The sequence below is a fragment of the Bubalus bubalis genome, chromosome 24 (genome assembly GCF_019923935.1).
Source record: "Bubalus bubalis isolate 160015118507 breed Murrah chromosome 24, NDDB_SH_1, whole genome shotgun sequence".
Classification (NCBI taxonomy): domain Eukaryota; kingdom Metazoa; phylum Chordata; class Mammalia; order Artiodactyla; family Bovidae; genus Bubalus; species Bubalus bubalis.
Genome location: NC_059180.1, coordinates 12539681 through 12562392, shown reverse-complemented (window position 1 = coordinate 12562392; position 22712 = coordinate 12539681). Strand labels below are relative to the sequence as shown.

The window sequence follows — 22712 nt, the reverse complement described above, 5'->3', positions numbered from 1 at the left end:
CAGCATGGCTCTTCATGTAACAGCCAAAAAGTGGAAACAACTCAGAAGTCCGAAATCTGATGAAAGGACAAACAAGATCTATTGTATCCAAGCAGTGGAATGTTATTCAGCTGTAGCAAGAATAGACTACTGATTCACATGACATCATGGGTGAATCTTAGAGACATGCTAAGTGAAAGGAGTTAGTCACAAAGGACCACATTTTGAACAGTCTCTCTTTTTCCTTCTTTGATAAAAGATTTGTTTATGGGTGGGAAAGGGTAAATCGGGGCCACCCTCAGGTATGAGAAGGTAAATCAGGATAGTGGGAAAGTCTGTCTGTAAAATCATCGAACAAAATATTAAGCAAAATATCCTGAATGAGAAGCCTGGGAAAGAAGTGTCTAATACATGTGTGGGTTAGGATCTGGTGGGCAATTTGCCCAAACCTCCACCAGGCTGATGTCCTGTGGCATCCCTGTGCAGAGACTGGACTTAGCCCTGTTAATACAGACAATTGAGTGGTAGGTCCGAAGTCAGTTTTGGTGGAGTATAAGTTGAGCTTCCCTGATTTCTTATTGAATAAAGGAAAGTATGAGGAGACGCTCAGATAAGAAACTACTCAAAATGAAGAGCCTCATTTTTCTAGTTTCCACATATATACATTACTATATATTTTTCTCTTTCTGACTTACTTCACTCTATATGACAGTCTCTTGGTCCACCCATGTCTCTGTAGATGACACGGTTTCATTCCTTTTTGTGGCTGAGTGATATTCCATTGTGTGTGTGTGTGTATATATATAACACATCTTCTTTATCCATTCTCTGTTGATGGACATTTAGGTTGCTTCCATGTCCTGGCTATTGTAAATAGTACTACAGTGAGCATTGAGGTGCATGTATTTTTGTTTGAATTATGGTTTTCTCTAGGTATATGTGCAGGAGTGGAATTGCCTGGTTAAATGGTAGTTCCATTTTTAATATTTCTTAAGGAACCTCCATACTTTTCTCCACAGTGGCTGTATCAATTTACATTCCCACCAACAGTGCAAGAGGGTTCCCTTTTATTCACACCCTCTCCAGCATTTATTTGTGGATTTGGTGATGGTGGCCTGGATGATCCTTGTTATATGAAGTGTATAGAATAGGCACGCCCATACAGACAGAAAGTAGATTCGGGATTGCTAGAGGCATGGGCGAGGAAGGAAGGGAGGGAGAGTGAATATCAATACTATTGGGTCATGGGTTCCTTTGAGGAGTGATGAAAATCTTCTAGGACTAGATAGTAGAGCAGATTGTACAACCATCTGAATGAACTAAACCACTGGATTGTATACTTTCAGTCGGCTTTGTGAATTACGTTAAAATAAGTGAGTTATATTGCATGTTAGTCCATGCAGGGACTTCCCTGGTTGTCTGGTGGTTGAGACTTCATCTTCTAATGCATGGAGTGTGGGTTCAATCCCTGGTTGGGGAGATAAGATCCTCATGCCTTGGGGCCAAAAATTCAGAACATAAAACAGCGGCAATATTGTAACAAGTCAATAAAGATTTTTAAAACTGTTAATCCTTGTAAAGCACAAAACATGTAGACATTCTTTAGTCTCTATTCCAGCCCGTGTCCGTGTAAGCACTGCCCAAGGTTCCGGGGCCCATCCAGTCTCGGCAGAGAAGATGAAAAGCGTTCTCAGTCAGCTGCTGGCTTCTCAGCCTCGAATCTGCTGCCCCTTGGGAGGTGTGCACTGTGAGCCTCCTGTGGGTTTTCTCTTCCCTTTGGGGATTTTCTGATGTTCCAGTCTGGGATGTGTGTGTGTGCTCAGTCACTTCAGTCATCTCCAACTCTCTGCAATCCTATGGGCTGCAGCCCGCCAGGCTCCTCTGTCCATGGGTTTCTCCAGGCAAGAATTCCGGAGTGGGTTGCCATGCCCTCCTCCAGGGCGTCTTCCTGACCCAGGGATCGAACCTGTGTTTCTTACGTCTCCTGCATTGACAGACGGGCTCTTTACCGCTAGCACCACCTGGGAAGCCCTCTGGGATGTACCGTCTGCATGTCTTTCCCAGCACACACAAGTGAAGCCACCCTCCCCTCCAGCCATTGCGTGTAAGCAAGACCACAAGCCAGGAGGCAGGGCTGCAAAGCCTGCCCTCCGAAACCAAAGTCCATCGTTGCTGTCTCCAGTACTGAGAAGCAGGATCTTCTCTTTTCTTGTATTTCATGACAAAATCCCTTTTGTACTCCCCTTTGTACTCAGTGTTCTGGGTAATGGTGTGTCAGAGATGACAAGTTTAGAAAAGGAGAGGGGAGAGGCAGGCAGAAAGGGGAAACAGGAGAGTGTTGGTGCCAGCAAGAGCTGAGTTCAAATCCTGCCTCCATCACTGACTATCGTGTAACCTCGGGCCCTTTGATTCCAGTAAGAACACCTAACTTCATAGGACTGTTGTGAGGATAAAATGTGCCAAAATGCTAGAAGAATGGAAAGTGCAATATAACACATGCAGCGTGCCTAGTCTGGTCTCGGCAGCCAGCTGGTATTAGACAGTGGTAATCAGAAGAAATCCATTTTTATGATTCAAATCTAAGACGATGATAAATAGCTTGAAACCAAATGGATGTTCCCTGTCGTCAAATCCAAGGTTGGTTTCTGCCTGTTGCTCCCGCCCTCCTGCCTCTCACTGTATCCCAGACACTGAAGACCCTCTGTCTGGGTTCTCATCCACCAGCTCTCCTCTGTGCTCCCTTGGTATGAGCACTCCCCCCAAAGACCTGTTCCGAATCCTCTTTCAGACTTTGCTGTCCCTCTCCTGGTGAGCCGCTCCCTCCTGGGGCTCTAAAGATGCCTATAGTTTAAAGACTACACATGACATCATTTCCACACCTGCCAGTCTGCCCATGGAAACATCAGGCCACCACCTCACAGTCCACATATTCAAAGTCAAAAGGGCCATCTTTTCTGCCCCGCATTCTGAGTCTCTCATTTCAGTCAGTGGCACTTCAACCTGTCAGCCATTCATTCATCATCAAGTCCTTCCTCCAATTAGATCTATTTCTACGATGCATCTGACTTCTTTAGGTCTCATTTCCATAGCCTCGTTCTTTTCTCTTTCTTTCTTTTTTTTTTTGGCATATGGGATCTTAGTTCCCTGTGCCCCCTGCAGTGGAAGTGCAGAGTCTTAACCACTGGACCGCCAGGGAAGTCCCTGACCTTCTCTTAACAAGCGTCCAGAAGCCTGGCTCTTCAGTGCTAGAAAAAAACCCAGGATCCTGCCTAATCTGGCCCCAGCCTACCTGACACATTCATCTCCCCATACCTCCCTGTGTTAGATTCATATCAGATGACCTGCCATCCTTTAGCTAGAAACAGTCCCTGCCTTCCCCCCGGCTGATTCCTGAACTGGGATTGAAGTCAGTATTGGTCTGAAGGCAAATTTTACCAAGTGGCCTGTGTTAGCTTTGGAAGAAGAGTAGGGAAATAAAACCGCTGTCAAGCACTGTCACTCAGTAATTGTCTGCTCAGGGAAGGCAAGCAGCTGGCGATGAGGCTAGCTCTTCACTGCACTCGTCACCTCCACCCCCCATGATGAGTCCTGTTCACTGCCCCCTAATACCGCCTGCTATGTGGGACCCCCTTCTATGTGCTCTCTTCACGTCGCCTTCCTCCCCTGCGGCCTGTCCTTCTGGGTCAAGGACCCTGATTCCAGCCATCCATCCCCTACAGCCTGAAGACTCATCTGACCACCCTGACTCGGGCTCTTAATGGCCAAGGTGGAAGCTGGGCCTTGTAATGAAGCGCTGGAGGCCGTGCAGAACTGTCCTGCATGCAGGCACCATGACCGGGAGGCGACTTCAATTCGATAGGAGTTAATTACACTTTATTGAAATCTCTCCCGAATCACTACATCAGGATGGAGTGAACTCAGCCCCACTGGGTGAAAGATCAGGTGACGGGACAGTCCTTGCAGATAACACTTCCCCGGAGGGCTCTTCCCCTCTCTGGAGATTGGGTGCAGAAAGCTGAGCTAATCTTAGCATTCAGCTCATAGTCCTCAATTCACCTGTCCCCTCCCCTACTCCAGCCCCCAACCAGAAGCTCCCATTCTGGTAGGCTTATTGGATCCTTGGATGTGTGTTGGGGATGGGGCGTGTGGGGGTGCTCTTCACTGGGTGTAGTTACCTTCAGTGTGTGCAGTCTCTTGCATTGTAGGTGGATTCTTCACTGTGTGAGCCATTGGGAAAGCCCAGGAGATACATCTAGAAACTTACATTTTGCCAGCAAAGGGAAACCAGGTTTTGTCTGCATGTCTGCTCCTCTGGGATTCTGTTTCCAGAATAGCCTACATTCTCTCCTTTCCCAGCCTCACCACCGACTCATCTCTCATCTTTTCTTTTTTTTTTAAAAAAGCTTTATACATTTTAGGTTAAAAATTTTTTTTATTAGTTTGTTGGCTGCAGTAGGGCTTTGGTGCTGCACTCAGGCTCTCTCTAGTTGGGGCGAGCAGGGGCTACTCTGTGTCATGGGGCTTCTCATTGTGGTGGCTTCTCTTGTAGCAGGTCACAGGCTCTAGGCACACAGGCTCCAGTAGTTGCAGCTCTTGGGCTCTAAAGCATGGGTTCAGCAGTTGTGACACAGGGGCTTAATTGCTCTGTGGTATATGGGATCTTCCCAGAGCAGGGATTGAACCCATGTCCCCTGCACTGGCCACCAGGGAAGTCCCAACTCATCTTAAGTTGTCCTAGTCTGGGGATCACTGAATCTCCTATAAAACAGGTGAGATTTAGGCAGAGTTTGACTGTAACAAACCCTCGGTATAATTCATTTGAGTTGATAACACCACAGATTTATTTATTGTACACAGGCCTCTGCTGCTACAGGAAAGCTACATGCTGCTGCTGCTGCTAAGTCACTTCGGTCGTGTCCGACTCTATGCGACCCCATAGACGGCAGCCCACCAGGCTCCCTCGTCCCTGGAATTCTCCAGGCAAGAACACTGGAGTGGGTTGCCATTTCCTTCTCCAAAGCATGAAAGTGAAAAGTGAAAGTGAAGTCGCTCAGTCGTGTCCGGCTCTTAGCGACCCCATGGACTGCAGCCTACCAGGCTCCTCCATCCATGGGATTTTCCAGGCAAGAGTACTGGAGTAGGGTGCCATTGCTTTCTCCGGAAAGCTACATAGAAAAACTTAAATTTATTGATCATTAAGTTTCTTTACCCACCACCTTTGAAAACTGTTCGATGGGCTGGAGCAGATCGCCCCCTGGCGGCAGGAGAAAGGCACCAGCCCTGCTCTCTGTGTTCATTCCAGTTCCCTCCAGGATGCTTCCAGAGTCTTTTCTTTCCCCGTGCCTCTTGCGTTCTCCCAGCCACAGCATTCTCTCTGCAAGAGCACAGCCTCGCAGCCACTCACCCTCATCGCATTCCTCATGCCCGGCAGTCTGGCTGCTGCCTGCTGCCCTGAAGTCGCTCAGAAAGAAGTAGCCAGTGGACCCCCAGTCTGAACGTCCTCATACTCGCTGAGGAAACGTTTCTGCTGCTGCATTGGGTTCCTCTCCTAATCATGCTTAAAATGCCCTTTCTTTGGCTCACAGGATCCACGGTGTTCTGGTTTTCTTCTGCCTCTGTCATCCTCACTTCTGTCTCTTGTGTGACCCACTCTCTCTGCCTGTCCTAAACGTTTGAGCTCCCGATCATTTTCCTTCCTCTTCTGTCTTCACTTAGGGGCTTCCTATGTAACTCAGTTGGTAAATAATCTGCCTGCAATGAGGGAGACCTTTGTTCAATTCCTGGGTCAGGAAGTTCCCTTGGAGAAGGAAATGGCAACCCGCTCCAGTATTCTTGCCTGGAGAATCCCACGCACAGAGGAGCCTGGCAGGTTACAGTTCATGAGATCGCAAGAGTTGGACACGACTTAGTGTTCTCTCTTACCTTTCGTGTCTTCATTTGCTCATTGTCTCACCCGCTCACATACTTTCAACCACCACCTGCCTGGACGCACGTGTCTGAGAATCTGCCTTTCTGGTCCAGCACTCTCGCCTGCATGCTTGATCATGTATCTACCTGCCTCCAGGACTTTCTTCTCCAGGTGCTCCAGAGGCCAGCCACTCAGACACGACACGTCTGAAATGGAAGTCCTCCCCTCCCGCCCCGTCCCCCAGCTCCCACTGCGTGCCCCCATCTCTGCGGTCAGCACCACTGTCTCCCTCCCCAGTCATCCTGGACTCCCCCTGTCCTCTTACTGTCTGTTGTGTGTTGAATTCTGTTCACCAAAAAAGGGGTCGAAATCCTAAGTCCTTGATAGGAAATAGGGTTTTTGCAGATACATTATAGTGAAGTCATGCTCGGCTTCCTGGTGCCTTAGATGGTTAAGAATCTGCCTGCAGTGCTGGGGACCCTGGTTAAATCCCTGGGTCAGGAAGATCCCCTAGAGAAGGGCATGACAATCCACTCCAGTATTCTTGCCTGGAGAACCCCTACAGTCTCTGGGGTCACAAAGAGTTGGACATGCTTGAGTGATTAACGCTTCATACTAGGTTAAGTTGGGGCCCTTATTCGAGTATGACTGGGGTCCCAATAAGGACCCCAGAAAAGAGAAACACAGGAGAAGGTCGGTGACCATGGAGCAGAGACTGGAGTGATGCAGGTACAAGCCTGGGAATGACCAGGATGCTCAGCCACATCCAGGAGCTGAGATGAGGCCAGGGTGGACTCTACCCAGCATCTCAGCGGGAGCATGGCCCAGCTGACACCTTGAGTCTGGACTTCAGGCCTCCAGAACTGTGAAAGGATACACTTCCCTTGTCCAGAGTCCCCCACTTGGTAGTGCCTTGTTATGGCAAGCCTGGAATCAAATCCACTGTCCAGGCCTCAACATCCCTGGCTTGGCCTCCCGTGTGGACCACAACATCAGCCTTCTAACTGTCTGCCCAGCCTCCAGGCTGATCCAGGCACCTTCCACATGCACAGCCAGGATGATTCATCAGAAATGCAGGTGTGCCCTGAGACCCGCTGACTGCCCAGCCTGTCCCAGCTACTCTGTGTTCCCATGAGACCCAGAACAGCCTGGTGTTTGCTGACGAAATGGACTCAGCCTGTGTGCCCTCCACCCTCCTCCGTGTGGCCGGTTCCATTCATCCCGGGCGTCACTGGCCTGTGCCCTGCACTGGGGTCCCCAGCTCTTGGAGAGCACGCCCCACCCCAGTGCTCACTGTCTGTCCTGACCTTGTAGGAACCCTCAGCCTGAGAACTCTGAGTGCCTGCCATAAAACCAGGCCTTGATGGGGCTTCCCTGGGGGTCCAGTGGCTAAGACTCTGCGCTTCCTGTACAGGCGGCCCAGGTTAAATGCCTGGTCGGGGGACTAGATCCCACACGCCTCAACTAAAGACCGTGCATGCTGCAGTGAAGAGCAAAGATCCCACGTGCTGCAACTAAGGCCCAGCGCAGCCAAATAAATAAACGTTAAGTAACAAAACAGGCACTGGGTGGCTACTCTGTAAAGCTCTGTGAACCTGACCTTGAAATCTGAAATGTCCAGGGCCTCAGGCTTTGGTGAAACAACAAGAGATGCCATCGGCTGGGGCCCGTGTCAAAGCCACCCTCTGCCAGTAGCCTCTGCCGACAGCCCTGGAGACTGGAGTAGACAGGCATCTTTGTTCACTGCCATCCGGTTCCCTCCTTTCCGAGAAAGAAGACGTCTGTGGCTCTATCGTGGGGCTGCTTGGCCCTGCATACGCCCATAACTTGAGCGGATTTAGACTTTCTAGAGCCCTGGGCACTCAGACTCCTGAGGTCTCATCACCCAACACGCTCAACACAATCAAAGGCACCCCACGTCTGACATCAAAGGTTTTTCCCATAAAAGTTCACCAGCCATGATTTCTCTTCATTGCCTCCATGTGTGCCCAGGAAACTTCACAAAGAAAATTAAACCTAAAAATGGTGACCCCACAGTAATGAGATGTTCACAAATAGAACATTAAGCAATTAATAAAGTGTTACATTTATTACTACCACTTTTATTAGTTATTTCATTGGATTTCCATTTTATGAGTTTTCTTTCTTATTTTTCCAGGGTTTTCAGCAGCTCCAGGCCTTGGGGTCTCTGCTCATTGGGACGGAAGAGCCGAGGGGGAAGGAAGCGGAGGGCTGCAGCCGCATGCGCCGGGCTCTGGGCAGGCTGGGAGCCGGCGGGCTTTGTCCTGGGCGGTGGGCCTGACGGGTCAATGGCTGAGACACCAAGGGCGTCCTTGTGTGTCACCATGCCAGGCAGAACGCAAGCTCTACCCCAGGAAGGGAGGAGGCCAGAGCTCAGGGCCCCGCCGCCCCTTCAGGAGGGGGATCCTGTGAAAGGAGAGGCCCAGGGATGTCCAGGACTCCGCACAGAGCTGTGCCCGGAGCCGCGAGGTCTCAGCACCGCGCTGAGACCCGCTCCGGCCCAGAGCAAGAGGCTCCCGGTGGCTTCAGGGCGGGGAGGAGGGAGAGTGAGGGGCAGTGAGCACAGGCTCGGGCCGCAGGCAGACCCGGTCAGTGTCCTGGAGGGGTTGTGAAATCATCTCTTTTATTTATGGTGGCTGGGTCTCCATTGCCGCGCAGGCTTTTCTGTAGTTGCGGCGAGCCGGGGCCACTCTCTAGCTGTGGTGCGCAGGCTTCTCGCTGCAGCGGCTACTCTCGTTGCTGAGCACAGGCTCTAAGACGTGAGGACTTCAGTAGCTGTGGCTTGTGGGCTCGGTCATTGTGGCGCCCAGGCTCCGTCACTGCAGCACAACAGCCTAGTAGCCCCGCGGCATGTGGGGTCTTCCCAGACCAGGGATCGAACCCTTGTCTCCTGCACTGGCAGGCGGATTCTTTACCACTGAGCTACCAGGGAGGCCCTATTAATAAAATTAAAAAAAAAAAAGAAAAAAAGTTTTTTGTTTATTTGGCTACAGCAGGTCTTCGTTGTGCCGTGCGGCATCTAATTTAACCAGGGGTTGAACCCAGGCACTCTGCACTGGGCGCGCTGAGTCTAAGCCGCTGGACCACCAGGGAAGTCCCTCCCAGGTGCGTTCTTCATGAGCTGTGTTACCTCAGGCAAGTTTCTGAACCTCTCTTGTGCCTTATCTGTAAAATGGGAATATTTCAGAGTTACTGTAAAGTGTGGGGGATAATTTAAAACAAATCGATGGTTTGAGAAGTTCCTCAAAAAGTGAAACTTAGAATTACTATATGGCACATTGGTCCCACTCTTAGGTATATACCCCAAAGAATGAAAAATAGGGACTCAAACATCTGTACCCAAATATTCATACAATAGCCCTGTTGTAGGGCTAGCAAGAATTACCAACAGGTGGGAAAACCCCAAATATCCATCAATGGATGAATGGATCAAGTAAACATATCCATACAATGGAAAGTTATTTGGCCATGAAAGAAGTGAAGTATTGACACATGCTACAACACAAATGAATCTCCGTATCGTGCTAAATGAAATAAGCCAGGTCAAAAGGGCAAATATCATATTACATTTATATGACATACCCGGAATAGACAAATCCATGGAGATGGAAAGTAGACCAGAGTCTGTAAGGGAAGAAGGGAAGGGCCATGGGGTTTCTACTTGGGACGATGAAAATGTTTTGGATTAGAATAATGGTGATGGTTGCACACCTGTGTGAATATACTAAAGCCCCTGAACCACACACTTTAAAAGGGTGAATTTTATAATAGGTAAGTTCCATCTCAACAAAAAGCTAGAATAATGTTGCTCTAGTGTGTGTGTGTGCGTGCGTGGGCGCATGCGCTCAGTCATGTTCAACTCGGTGAGACCCCATGGACGGTAGCCTGCCAGGCTCCACTGTCCATGGGGATTCTCCAGGCAAGAATACTGGAGTGGGTTGCCATTTCCTCCTCCAAGGGGTCTTCCTGACTCAGGGATCGAATCTACATATCTTGTATCCGCAGGCGGATTCTTTACCACTGAGCCACCTGGGAAGCCCATGGCTCTAGTAACTACAACCAAGCAACTGCAAGACCAATACAGTTGAATCATAGAATCAAAAAAGCCAGACACCAGTACACTGGGTGCCCTCCAAGGACACGCCAGTTCTTCACATGGTGAACTTGAACTGTCCCCCCCTCCCCCCGCAGCTGGGCTTGAGGAAGAAGGAGTAAGCCTCTATCTCACTGCAGGGGCCAAAAGAAAGTCTGATAACACCTCCTCAATGACTTTCTCAAAAGAGCATCTTCTTATTTCCAGCTGCTTGATCAGCTCTAGCTGTGTCCTCAAGGGGACCCCAGTGCTGCACATGGGTGAAATGGAAATTCAGGCGAATTCACCTGATTGATAAAAATGCTGTAAAAATGCTCACCAAACTCAGGAGACAAACAAAAGAGCACAGTGGGAGCTTCAGTAAAGAGTTAGGAAATATAGGAAAGAAACCAAAGATTTATTTTATTTAACTTATTTTTAAAAATCAGTATCCCTTGGTTTTTTAAAAAATATTTATTTGTATTCATTTATTTTGGCTGTACCTAGTCTTAATTGTGACCAGGAATCAAACCCAGGTCCCCACATTGGGAGCTCAGAGTCTTAGCCACTGGACCGCCAGGGAAGTTCCTGATTTTTATTTTATATTGAACTATAGTTGGTTTACAATGTTGTGTTTCAAATATCCAACTAAGTGATTCAGTTATACATATATCCATTCGTTTTTCCCATATATTCATTCTTTTTCAGGTTCTTTCCCCATATAGGTTATTACAGAATATTGAGTAGAGTTCCCTGTGCTATACAGTATATCCTTGTTGATCTATTTTTTATTTTTTAGTAATTTTTATTGGCATATAGTTGCTTTACAATGTTGTGTTAATTTCTGCTGCATGGCAGCTCAATCAGCTACTCATATACGCTTATCCCCTCTTGTTTTGGATTTCCTTCCCATTTAGGGTCACCACAGAGCACTGAGTAGAGTTCCCTGTGCTAGACAGTAGGTCCTCACTAGTTATCTATTGAGAATCATCTTTTTTTATATATCATAGTGTGTATGTGTTAGGCCTCCCTGGTGGCTCAGACAGTAAAGAATCTGCCTGAGAGGCAGGAGATACATTAATTCCAACTCCTAACTCATCCTTCTCCTCCATGTTTCCCCTTTGAAGTCTGAATCAGTTTCTGTTTTGTAATTAAGTTCATTTATGTCATTGTTTTCTTAGATGCCACATATGAGTGACGTCATGACATTTGACCTGCTTCACTTAGTATGATAATCTCTAGTTGCATCCGTGTTGCTGCAAATGGCATTCTTCGTTTTTATGGTTGAGTGATTTTCCATTGTGTATGTATCACATCTTCATCCATTCCTCTGCCCATGGACATTTAGGTTGCTTCATGTCTTGGCTATTGTAAATAGTGCTACCGTGAACACTGGGGTACATATGTCTTTTTGAATTATGATATTCTCAGGAGATATGCCCAGGAGTGGGATTGCTGGATCATATGGTAGTTCTATTTTTAGTTTTTTAAGGAACCTCCATACTTTCACGCATTGGAGAAGGCAATGGCAACCCACTCCAGTGTTCTTACCTGGAGAATCCCAGGGACGGGGGATCCTGGTGGGCTGCCGTCTATGGGGTCACACAGAGTCGGACACGACTGAAGCGACTTAGCAGCAGCATACTGTTCTCCGTCGTGTCTGTACCAGTTTACGTTCCCACCAGCAGTGTAGGAGGGTTGCCTTTTCTCTGCACCCTCTGCTGCATTTGTTTGTAGATCTTTTAAAAGATGGCCATTATGACTGGTGTGAAGTGGTACCTCGTAGCTTTGATTGCATTTTTCTACTGATTAGTAATGTTGAGCGTCTTTTCATGTGCTTTTTGGCCATACGCATGCACGCACGCACGCGCGCGCGCACGCACACACACACACACATACATACACACATAATGTATTTATCTTCTTTGGAGAAATGTCTGTTTAGATCTTCCACCAGTTTTTTGATTGGGATTTTTTTCTTTTATGTTGAGCTACATGAACTGTGTTTATATTTTGGAGATTAGCCCTTGTATCCGGCTACTTCACCAGATTCGTAGGTGAGCTCTAGTAGTTTTCTGGTGTGATCGTTAGGATTCTCTATGTATAGCATCATGTCATCTGCAAGCAGTGACAGTTTTCTTCTTTTCCAATCTGAATTCCTTTTACGTCTTTTTCTTCTCTGATTACCGTGGCTCGGACTTCTAAAACTATGTTGAGTAAAGTGGTGAGGATGAACATCCTTTTCTGCTGAGAATGGTGTTGGCTGTGGGTTTGTCCTGTATGGCCTTTGTCTTGTTGAGGTAGGTTCCCTCTCGGACCACTTTCTGGAGAGTTTTTTTCATAAATGGGTATTGATTTTTTTCAAAGATGTTTCTGCATCCACTGAAATGATCATATGGTTCCTATTCTTCAGTTCCTTATGATGTGGGTACCACATTGATTGATTGATTGGTGTATGTTGAAGAATCCTTGCTTCCCTGGGATAAATCCCAGTTGATCGTGGTGTGTGATGCTTCTAATGTGTTGTTGGATTCAGTGTGCCTGTATTTGGTTGATGACTTCTGCATCTGTGTTCATCAGTGGCATTGGCCTAGAAGTATCTTTTTTGTGGTGTGTTTGTCTGGTTTTGGTATGAGAGTGATGGTGGCTTCGTAGGATAAACTTGGGAATGTTCCTTCATCTGCAGTATTTTGGAAGAGTTTCAGAAGGACAGGTGTTAGCTCTTCTCTAAATGTTTGAATTCATCTGTGAAACCATCTGGTTGTGGACTTTGTATATTGGAAAATTTTAAATTACAGTTTCAATTTTAATACTTGTGATTGGTCTGTTCATATCTTCTATTTCTTCCTGGCTCAGTCTTGGAAGGTGGTACCTTTCTGAGAATTTGTCCATTGTGCGTTTTGGAGGAATATAGTTGTTTGTAGTAGTTGCTTATGATCCTTCGTATTTCTGTCAGTTGTAACTTTTCTTTATTTCTAATTTTAGTGATTTGAGCCCTCTCCCTTTTTTCTTGATGAGTCTGGCTAAAGGTTTGTCAATTTTGTTTATCTTTTCAAAGAACCAGCTTTTAGTTTCATTGATCTTTTCTATTATTTTTTTTCATCTCTATTGCATTTATTTCTGCTCTGATCTTTATGATTTCTTTCCTTCTACTAACTTTGGGCTTCGTTTGTTCTTTCTCCAGTTACTTTAGGTGTAAGGTTGGTTTGGGATTTTTCTTGCTTCCTGAGGTAAGATTGTATAGCTATAAACATCCCTCTTAGAATTGATTTCAGTTCAGTTCAGTTGCTCAGTCGTGTCCGACTCTTTGCGATCCCATGAACTGCAGCAAACCAAGCCTCCCTGTCCGTCACCAACTCCCAGAGTTTACCCAAACTCATGTCCGTTGAGTACTCTTGCCTGGAAAATCCCATGGACAGAGGAGCCTGGTAGGCTGCAGTCCATGGGGTCACAAAGAGTCGGACACGACTGAGCAACTTCACTTTTACTTTTCACTTTCATGCATTGGAGAAGGAAATGGCAACCCACTCCAGTGTTGTTGCCTGGAGAATCCCAGGTACAGCAGAGCCTGGTGGGCTGCCGTCTATGGGGTCACACAGAGTCGGACACGACTGAAGTGACTTAGCAGCAGCAGCATGTCCATTGAGTTGGTGATGCCTTCTAACCATCTCATCCTCTGTCATCCCCTTCTCTTCCTGCCTTCAATCTTTCCCAGCATCAGGGTCTTTTCAAATGAATCAGCTCTTCGCATCAGGTGGCCAAAATACTGGAGTTTCAGCTTCAACATCAGTCCTTCCAATGAACACCCAGGACTGATTTCCTTTAGGACGGACTGGTTAGATCTCCTTGCAGTCCAAGGGACTCTCAAGAGTCTTCTCCAACACCAGAGTTCAAAAGCATCAATTCTTCTGCACTCAGCTTTCTTTATAGTCCAACTCTCACATCCATACATGACTACTGGAAAAACCATAGCCTTGACTAGATGGACTTTTGTTGACAAAGTAATGTCTCTGCTTTTTAATATGCTGTCTAGGTTGGTCATAACTTTCCTTCCAAGGAACATGGCTGCAGTCACCATCTGCAGTGATTTTGGAACCCCAAAAAATGAAGTCTGACACTGTTTCCACTGTTTCCCCATCTATTTGCCGTGAAGTGATGGGACCAGATGCCATGATCTTTGTTTTCTGAGTGTTGAGCTTTAAGCCAACTTTTTCACTTTCACTATCATCAAGAGGCTTTTTAGTTCCTCTTCACTTTCTGCCATAAGGGTGGTGTCATCTGCATATCTGAAGTTATTGATATTTCTCCTGGCAATCTTGATTCCAGCTTGTGTTTCTTCCAGTCCCGCGTTTCTCATGATGTACTCTGCATATAAGTTAAATAAGCAGGGTGACAATATACAGCCTTGACGAACTCCTTTTCCTATTTGGAACCAGTCTGTTGTTCCATGTCCAGTTCTAGCTGTTGCTTCCTGACCTGCATACAGGTTTCTCAAGAGGCAGGTCAGGTGGTCTGGTATTCCCATCTCTTGAAGAATTCTCCACATTTTATTGTGATCCACACAGTCAAAAGCTTTGGCATAGTCAATAAAGCAGAAATAGATGTTTTTCTGGAACTCTTGCTTTTTTGATGATCCAGTGAATGTTGGCAATTTGATCTCTGGTTCCTCTGCCTTTTCTAAAACCAGCTTGAACATCTGGAAGTTCACAGTTCATGTGTTGTTGAAGCCTGGCTTGGAGAATTTTGAGCATTACTTTACTAGTGTGTGAGGTGAGTGTAATTATGTTTGATTTGCTGTGACCCATAGATATTGGATTGTTGTGTTTTTATTGTCATTTGTCTGTAGGTGTTTTTTTTTAATTTCCTCTTTGATTTCTTCAGCGATCTATTAGTTGTTTAGTAACATATTATTCAGAGAAGGCAATGGCACCCCACTCTAGTACTCTTGCCTGGAAAACCCCATGGGTGGAGGAGCCTGGTAGGCTGCAGGCCATGGGGTCGCTAAGAGTCGGGCATGACTGAATGACTTCACTTTTACTTTTCACTTTCATGCATTGGAGAAGAAAATGGCAACCCACTCCAGTGTTCTTGCCTGGAGAATCCCAGGGACGGCAGAGCCTGGTGGGCTGCCGTGTATGGGGCCGCACAGAGTCGGACACGACTGAAGCGACTTAGCAGCAGCAGCAACATATTATTTAGCGTCTATGCGTTTTTGTTTTTTAGTTTTTTTCGTGTGATTTTTTTTTTTTAAATCTTATAGCATGTGATTGGAAAAGCTGCTTGATATGATTTCAGTTTTCTCACATTTGGGCTCGCTTGGTGGCCCAGCATGTGATCTCTCCTGGAGAATGTCCCGTGTGCCCTTGAGAAGAATGTGTATTCTGCTGCTTTCAGATGGAATGTGCTGTAAATATCAATTAAATTCATCTAGTCTAACGTGTCATTTAAGGCCAGGAGGTGAAGGGGACTACTAGATACAAACTTCCGGTTATAAAATGAATGTAACAGGGATGTACTACACAGCACAAACAGTACAGTCAATAGCATTGTAATAACTCTGTGTGGAGACAGATGGTAACTAGGCTGACGGTGTTGATCATTTCATAATGTATGTGATTGTCAAATCACTATGTTATATACCTGAAACTAATATAACACTGTAAATCAATCATGCAGTCATACTTCAGTAAGGGAAAAGAGACTCTCAAAGTGAAGTCACATTATGAAGGATTTCCACATATACATTTAGGGGGGCACAATTCACCCCATAAAAGGTGGCAGCAACTCACTTTGAAATGTGGTAGTCCTTGCCAGCTGTTGTTGGATGCCATCAGCCAAAACCAAGACAGAAATTCTCATTTTGGGGGGGACAATTATAATACAGAATTCACTGAACAAAAAAAGATGGTATTTATACCTATTTGGTTGTATATTTACTTTGTTGTTCAGTCGCTCAGTTGTGTCTGAGTCTTTGCAACCCTGTGGACTGCAGCATGCTAGGCTTTCCTGTCCTTCACCATCTCCCAGAGCTTGCTCAAACTCATGCCCATTGAGTCAGTGATGCCATCCAACCATCTCTTCCTCTGTCGCCCCCTTCTCCTCCTGCCTCCTATCTTTCCCAGCATCAGGGTTTTATCCAGTGAGTCAGCTCTTTGCATCAGGTGGCCAAAGTATTGGAGCTTCAGCCTCAGCATCAGTCCTTCCAATGACTATTCAGGGTTGATTTCTTTTAGGATTGACTGGTTTGATCTTGCAGTCCAAGGGACTCGCAAGAGTCTTCTCCAACACCACAGTTCGAATTAGATATTGGGTTTCTGAGACATATATTGTGGTTTTTCTGGAGGTAGAAATAGATGCATACTATCCATCCAAGGTGTCTTGAGTTGTGAAGCAGGTACTTGTTCTGTTTGTTGTATATCTAAGCACCTATCCTCTGCTAAACAGCACTCAGTCAGCATTTCTTGTAATGTGGGCCACGTAAATACAGTGTCACAAGATGCTCTGTGAGTGGAAAATGAAAGAAAATTCACATAAGGAATGTTATATACTTTATTCCCTTCTTAGAGATTCACCAGACAGGATATGAATGCACAAAAGCACGCATCCTGTTAAGTGCCTTTCTTCCTGCGATTCCTTGCCAAGCTTTCTCTTGCAGAAGCATCAGAATCAATACTGTGCTTCTGGGAACAGTCCCCTGAGAGTCCAGCCTTGTCTCCATACTCCCCCCACTGTCAGCCCAGGTCACCCCACTCACCTGGACCAGGTGCCAGGAGGCCCGGGGGAAGGCTGGGAGCTGCAGAGCTTCTGACTCCATCCCCCGAAATAAGGGTCCCCCCCCAGATGCACCAGCTGTCAATGATGCGACAAAGCCATTCCCTTCCCTCTCTGAGCCCCCATTGTCTTATCCAGAAAATACAGAAATCTGGACCCCATAATCTACTTGTCATAATCTAGAGTCAGAGAATTAATCCCTATAGAATAAAGTAATCCCCATAGAATAAAACCATAAGCCCCATCCAGTGTCAAGTTCTAATGCAACTTTTGGCTCCAGGAGCCTCGTGTGTGGACATTTCTGAAAGGGACCTAGATTCTTCTCTGGCTTTATTGGTTGAGATACCACTCTGGTTTTGAGACCTAGCTTGAAACCCTTGGCTTCAAAGGGTTTCTTAAGATTCTTTCTTTAAAAAAAAATTTTTTTTATTTGGCTGAGCCTTAGTTGCAGCATTCAAGCTCTCAGTTGCAGCATGTGGGGTCTAGTTCCCTGACCAGGGATAGAACCTAGGCCCCCTGCATTGGGAACGCAGCCTTAGCCACTGGACTACCAGGGAAGTCCAAAATTCATCTTTTGCATAACCTGTGCAAAATAATTTCTGCCCACACATCCCCCACCACCCTCCTTTCCCAGAGTTCAGGGAGCAGGACACAGAGGTGGGGGAGAAAGGATAAAGCCTTTGTGGCTTTGACCTGCTGTGTGATGCAGGGGTGATCGTGGGCAGAATTTGGGAACAGCTGTCATGGGAAGGGTCAGAGAAGCTGCAAGAGTTGAAAAAGTGCATGGTCAGGAGCTCTGAGTGTCCCATGAGATCACACAGGGTCCGCTGGACAGGCCTGCATGGCACCATCCAGAATCTCAAGATGTTGGGCGCAGGGTCAGGTGTAGATTCTGAGGCCAGGGGCCAACCCTCTGTCACCATGCCGGAAGGGGAAGCTTGGTGCCCACTGCTGCCAACTTGAAGGGACCAGAGCAGGCTGCTGCGCATGTGTTTCTAGACAAAGTTACTCCCATCCTGCAAATGAGCACCCAGATGGCTTGTACTGAGGGACCCCCAAAACTCCCCCTGTCTCCTCCTTGGAGCATCTCCACCGTCTGAGTGCAAGTCGATGCAGCAACTTGGTTTTGATGTAGATTTTTTTAAATTAATTAAATTATTTTCTGGCTGTGCTGGGTCTTCACTGCTGTGCACCAGCCCTCACTGGCTGCCGCGAGCAGGGCTGCTGTCCGTCACGGTGTGCGGGCCTCGCAGTGTGGGGCTTCTCTTCTTGTGGGGCGGGGACTCCAGAGCACTGGTCGGTAGTTGTGGCGCCCCGGCACGTGGGGTCCTCCCGAACAGAAATCAAACCTGTGTCCCTTGCACTGGCAGGTGGATTCTTAACCATTGGACCAACAGGGAAGTCCTGATGTGGGTTTTAACACGAAATTAACGCGCAGGTGTTTGGAGGCACGTTTCAGATGGACCCCACTTTAATAAAGAGGTGTATACCAGCCCTTTGAACTGAGAGAAAGCTGATAAATTAGGGCAGCAACTCTACATCAGGAAGGACAGGAGAAGAGAAGGGAGGGAGGGAGGGAGGTGAATAGTGGTTAGTCACTAGTGACCCGCCAGGTCACTGGTGGAGGGACGGAGGGAGGGAAGGACCACTAGTACTGCTTGAGTCGGGGGGAGTTTGTATCAAGAGAGCCTATTTTTTGCCAGCTAGTCCCAGATGCATTTCCCGAGGGGTGCCCCTTGAAACAGAAGCAGCTGTTTTCCCATTAATCAGACACACACACGCACACCCTATCCAAACAAGCTTGACTCGAGCTCCCGCTGGTTGGCCCTGCTAAAATATGTGTTCCCATAGCGCCCTCTGGTGTCCAGACTGTGAAATAACAGAAAGCCTGGGCGGTTCCGCCGGAACTCCTGGGCTGAATGGCCATCATCTGCGCCCGTGGGGCCTAAGCCACACTAACCCTTACCTACACAGGCCTGCTGCATTTCTTAGAGATTTCTCAGCTCCCAACTGCCACGAGATGAGGAATTATAGCTGTAGTTTCCTTTCTGAGTTCAGGTTAGGGACTTTTGCCCAGGGTACGTCACTAGTTACCCACGAGGTCAGGGGATATATATTTTATTATCAGGGGATAGGTTATGATCCTTCAAATCATAACCCAGAATGAAGACTCCAGTAAATAGTACTGACAGTTTATATACAGGGACCTCATCCTTTCAGTTTCCATATTTCCACTGCACACACGAGGACGCCCAGAGTCACAGAACATGTTAAAATTGAGCTATAATTTTGAGCCAAACCTGACTCTCTCCCATGTTCTGGAACCATATCATGCTCACTCCTAAGAAATGCTTATGAAACAGCTGGTGTGGGTTCATGACATCAGTATTAAGAAGGGTTTCCCAGGAGAACTGAAAACGAATATTTAAAGAGTTGTTTGTACCCAGATGCTCACAGCAGTTATCATTCATAGTAGCTAAAAGGTAGAAGCCCTCCAAATGTCCGTCAGCTGCAGAATGGATAAAATGTGATGACATCCAGGCAATGCAACAGTATTCGGCAAAAAAAGGAGTGAAGCGTTGCAATGTGCTACAGCACGGATGGACCTGGGAAACAGGCCAAGTCAAAGAAGCCAGACCCAGCAGATCACATGCTGTGTGATTCCACTTAAATGAAATGCCCCGAATAGGCAGGTCCATGGCAGATGAGTGGTGCCAGGGTCTAGGGGAAGCGGGGCAACTGGAGGGGCTGCTGAATGGGGACAAGGCCTCCTTTTGGGGCTGATGAAAATGTACTGTAATTATACAGAGGTGGTGGCTGCGTAACATTGCGAATGTTCTCAATGCCACTGGATTGCACACTGGAAAGGGGTTAATTTATGTTTTGTAAGTTTCATCTTAATATAAAAAAGTTCTTGTTTATTTTTAAATTAATTTTAATTGGAGGATAATTACTTGATAATATTGTGATGGGTTTTGCCAGGCATTGACAAGAATCAGCCACGAGCATGCCTGTGTCGCCCCCATCCTGCACCCCTCTCCCACCTCTCTCTCTGCCCTATCCCTTGTTTAGAAAGAGAATGAATGAAGGGGTTTCACATATTCTTCAGAACGTTGAAGAGTTTCCCAGTCTGCCTTGAGACAATTAATAAAACAACTTTTTCTGAACATCTACTCTGTCTCAAGCACTACTGTCGGAGTTGAGGACTAAGCCTCGGTGGGGAGTAGGGCAAGAGAGTACCATCTCTTTGGCAGATGTGACATTTACAGAGGGAAGTCAGGCAATAAATAATACATTGTCAGACAAGGCAAGGTATGATGTTTATTAAGTTGTAATAAGTGTCAAGAGGGAGAGAAAAGGAGTCAGTGTGTGTTGAGTGTGGGGAGTAGACTAAGGAAGTCACCACTAAGCAGACATTGTTAGTAAAGATCTGAAGGAGATAAGCAGAGAGAGCCATGAAAATATCTGAGGGAGAGCGGTCCAGGCAGAAGGAGCCGCATGTGCAAAGGTCCTGAGGCAGGATCATGGCTGGAGGCCAGTGCGGCTGGATCCATGTGAGCAAGAAGAGGGGAGATGGGAAGAGTCAGTCACCAAAGCCTTAGTGGCTTTTCATTCTGGCTGAGATGGGAGCCTCTGGAAGGGTTTGAGCAAAGGAATGACTTTGTCATCATGTGCATAAAACACGGAGAACATAATCAATAGCTATCAAGCCAACACTCACGTGACCACCACCAAAGTCATGAACTAGACAGTGGTCAGCCCCCTAGCAGCCCTGAACAGACCTTCCTACCAACGCAGAGCCCCTCATATCCTGCCCTCCACAGAGCTTCCGTGCTTTTCATAGCTCTTGCTTCCTTTGTAGTTTAGCACCTATGTGCTCATCCCTAAAAAAAAAGTATGGTTTTTATGTTGTCTACTTTTGAATTTTTTATACATGGAATCATACTATCTGAACTTTTTATGGCTAGCTTTCAAAGTTTTTATGGCTACACTTTATTTTTCTAAGGTTAAACAGTGTTGCAAATATAATGTTTGTTCATTTTAGTTGTATAATATCCCATCACTTGTTGGAAATCACCCGAAGCTCTACTGTTTTTCTTTTGTTGAAGTATAGTTGATTTACAGTGTTAATTTCTGCTGTACAGCAAAGTGATTTAATTATACATATGTATACATTCTTTTCAGAGAAGGCAATGGCAACCCACTCCAGTACTCTTGCCTGGAAAATCCCATGGACAGAGGAGCCTGGTAGGGTGCAGTCCATGGGGTCGTGAAGAGTTGGACACGACTGAGCGACTTCACTTTCACTTTCCACTTTCATGCCTTGGAGAAGGAAATGGCAACCCACTCCAGTGTTCTTGCCTGGAGGATCCCAGGGACGGGGGAGCCTGGTAGGGTGCAGTCCATGGGGTCGCGAAGAGTCGGACACGACTGAGTGACTTCACTTTCACTTTCCACTTTCATGCATTGGAGAAGGAAATGGCAACCCACTCCAGTGTTCTTGCCTGGAGGATCCCAGGGATGGGGGAGCCTGGTGGGCTGCCGTCTATGGGGTCGCACAGAGTCGGACACGACTGGAAGCGACTTAGCAGCCGCAGCAGCATACATTTTTTTTAAAATTTGTTTCCATTATGGTTTATCACAGGGTACTGAATATAGTTCCTTGTGCTATGCAGCAGGACCTTGTTGCTTATCCATTCCATGTGCAATAGCTTAACAGTTTGCATCTTCCAATCCCAAATTCCCACTGCATCCCTCCCCTGCTTCCTTGGCAACCACGTATCTGTTCTCCATGTCTATGGCTGTTTCTGTTTCATAGATAAGCTCATTTGTGTCATAATTTGGATTCCACATATAAGTGATATGGTGTTTATCTTTCTCTGATTTACTTCACGTAGTATGATAATCTCCAGATCCATCTATGTTGCTGCAAATGATGTTATTTCACTCTTTTTTATGACTGAGTAACGTCCATTTGATATATACGTGCCCCATCCTCTACCCATTCACCTGTCGGTGGGCGTCTAGGCTGTTTCTGTGTCTTGGCTGTTGTGAATAGTGCTGCTGTGAACACAGGGGTGTGTAACCTTCCGAATTAGAGTTTTGTTCAGATATACGCCCAGGAGTGGGCTTGCTGGATCATGTGGTAGTTCTATTTTTTAGTTTTTTGAGGAACTTCCGTGCTGTTTTCCATAATGGCCGCACGAGCTTACATTCCCACTCAGTGTCTTAGGGTTCCCTTTTCTCCACCCCTCTCCAGCACTTGTTATCTGTAGATTTTGTAATGATGACCGTTCTGACTGATGTGAGATGAGATCTCATTGTAGTTTTGATTTGCATTTCTCTAATAATTAGCCATGCTGAGCATCTTTTCATGGGCCTGTTGGCCAGCTGTATGTTGTCTCCCAAAGCTAATGTTGATGGAGGCGCAGTTGTTCCCAGTAGGGTTATTACTGAAAACGCTGCTCTAAACATTGGTGCTCAGGTGACCTGCATGTCAGTCCCCAAGCTGTGAACTCAGAAGTGGAGTTGGTTGATATGGGATAGAGATCTTCCTTCTAGACAAAGCCAAAGTGATGTCCAGAGTGGCTGAACTTACTCACACGCCCACGGTCATTGTTATCCTTGCCAGCAGACACTATTAGATGTTTTGATTTTTGTCATTCGGGTGGGTGTGTGGCCATATCTCATCAGGATTTCAATTTGCATTTTCCTGCAGACTAATGAGGCGTGCACCGTTTCGCATGGAACAGATCTTTGTATTTCCCTCTTTGGGGAGTATTTGTCAAAAATTTTACCCATTTTACTATTCAGTTGTTGCTTGGTTAAAAAAAAAAGAACTCATGTTCTAGATATTTGTCCTTTGTTGGTTATATGTGGGCAAGTACCTCTAGTCTGTGGTTTGTCTTTTCACTGATTTTTAAAAAAATTTTATTGACATACAGTTGATATACAATGTTG

The 22712-nt window shown here is 46.5% G+C and overlaps 1 protein-coding gene across 9 annotated transcripts in view; it reads left to right on the top strand.

Moving 5' to 3' along the window:
• Positions 1-22712, top strand: part of LOC123331529 — a 38161-nt gene that overhangs the window by 7678 nt on the left and 7771 nt on the right. Inside the window, exons 2-3 of one of the 9 annotated variants that reach the window (XM_044935715.2) lie at positions 1586-1717; positions 8046-9149. The exons of 3 other annotated variants lie outside the window; for them this stretch is intronic. In XM_044935715.2, coding sequence (XP_044791650.2) covers positions 1586-1717; positions 8046-8520 — 607 coding nt within the window. In that variant the 3' untranslated portion in view covers positions 8521-9149. Of the gene's footprint in view, positions 1-1585; positions 1718-1975; positions 3646-4836; positions 4967-7508; positions 7987-8045; positions 9150-22712 lie in introns of those variants that run through there. 5 more of the 9 variants (XM_044935716.2, XR_006548213.2, XM_044935717.2 and 2 more) reach the window with 5 other exon arrangements.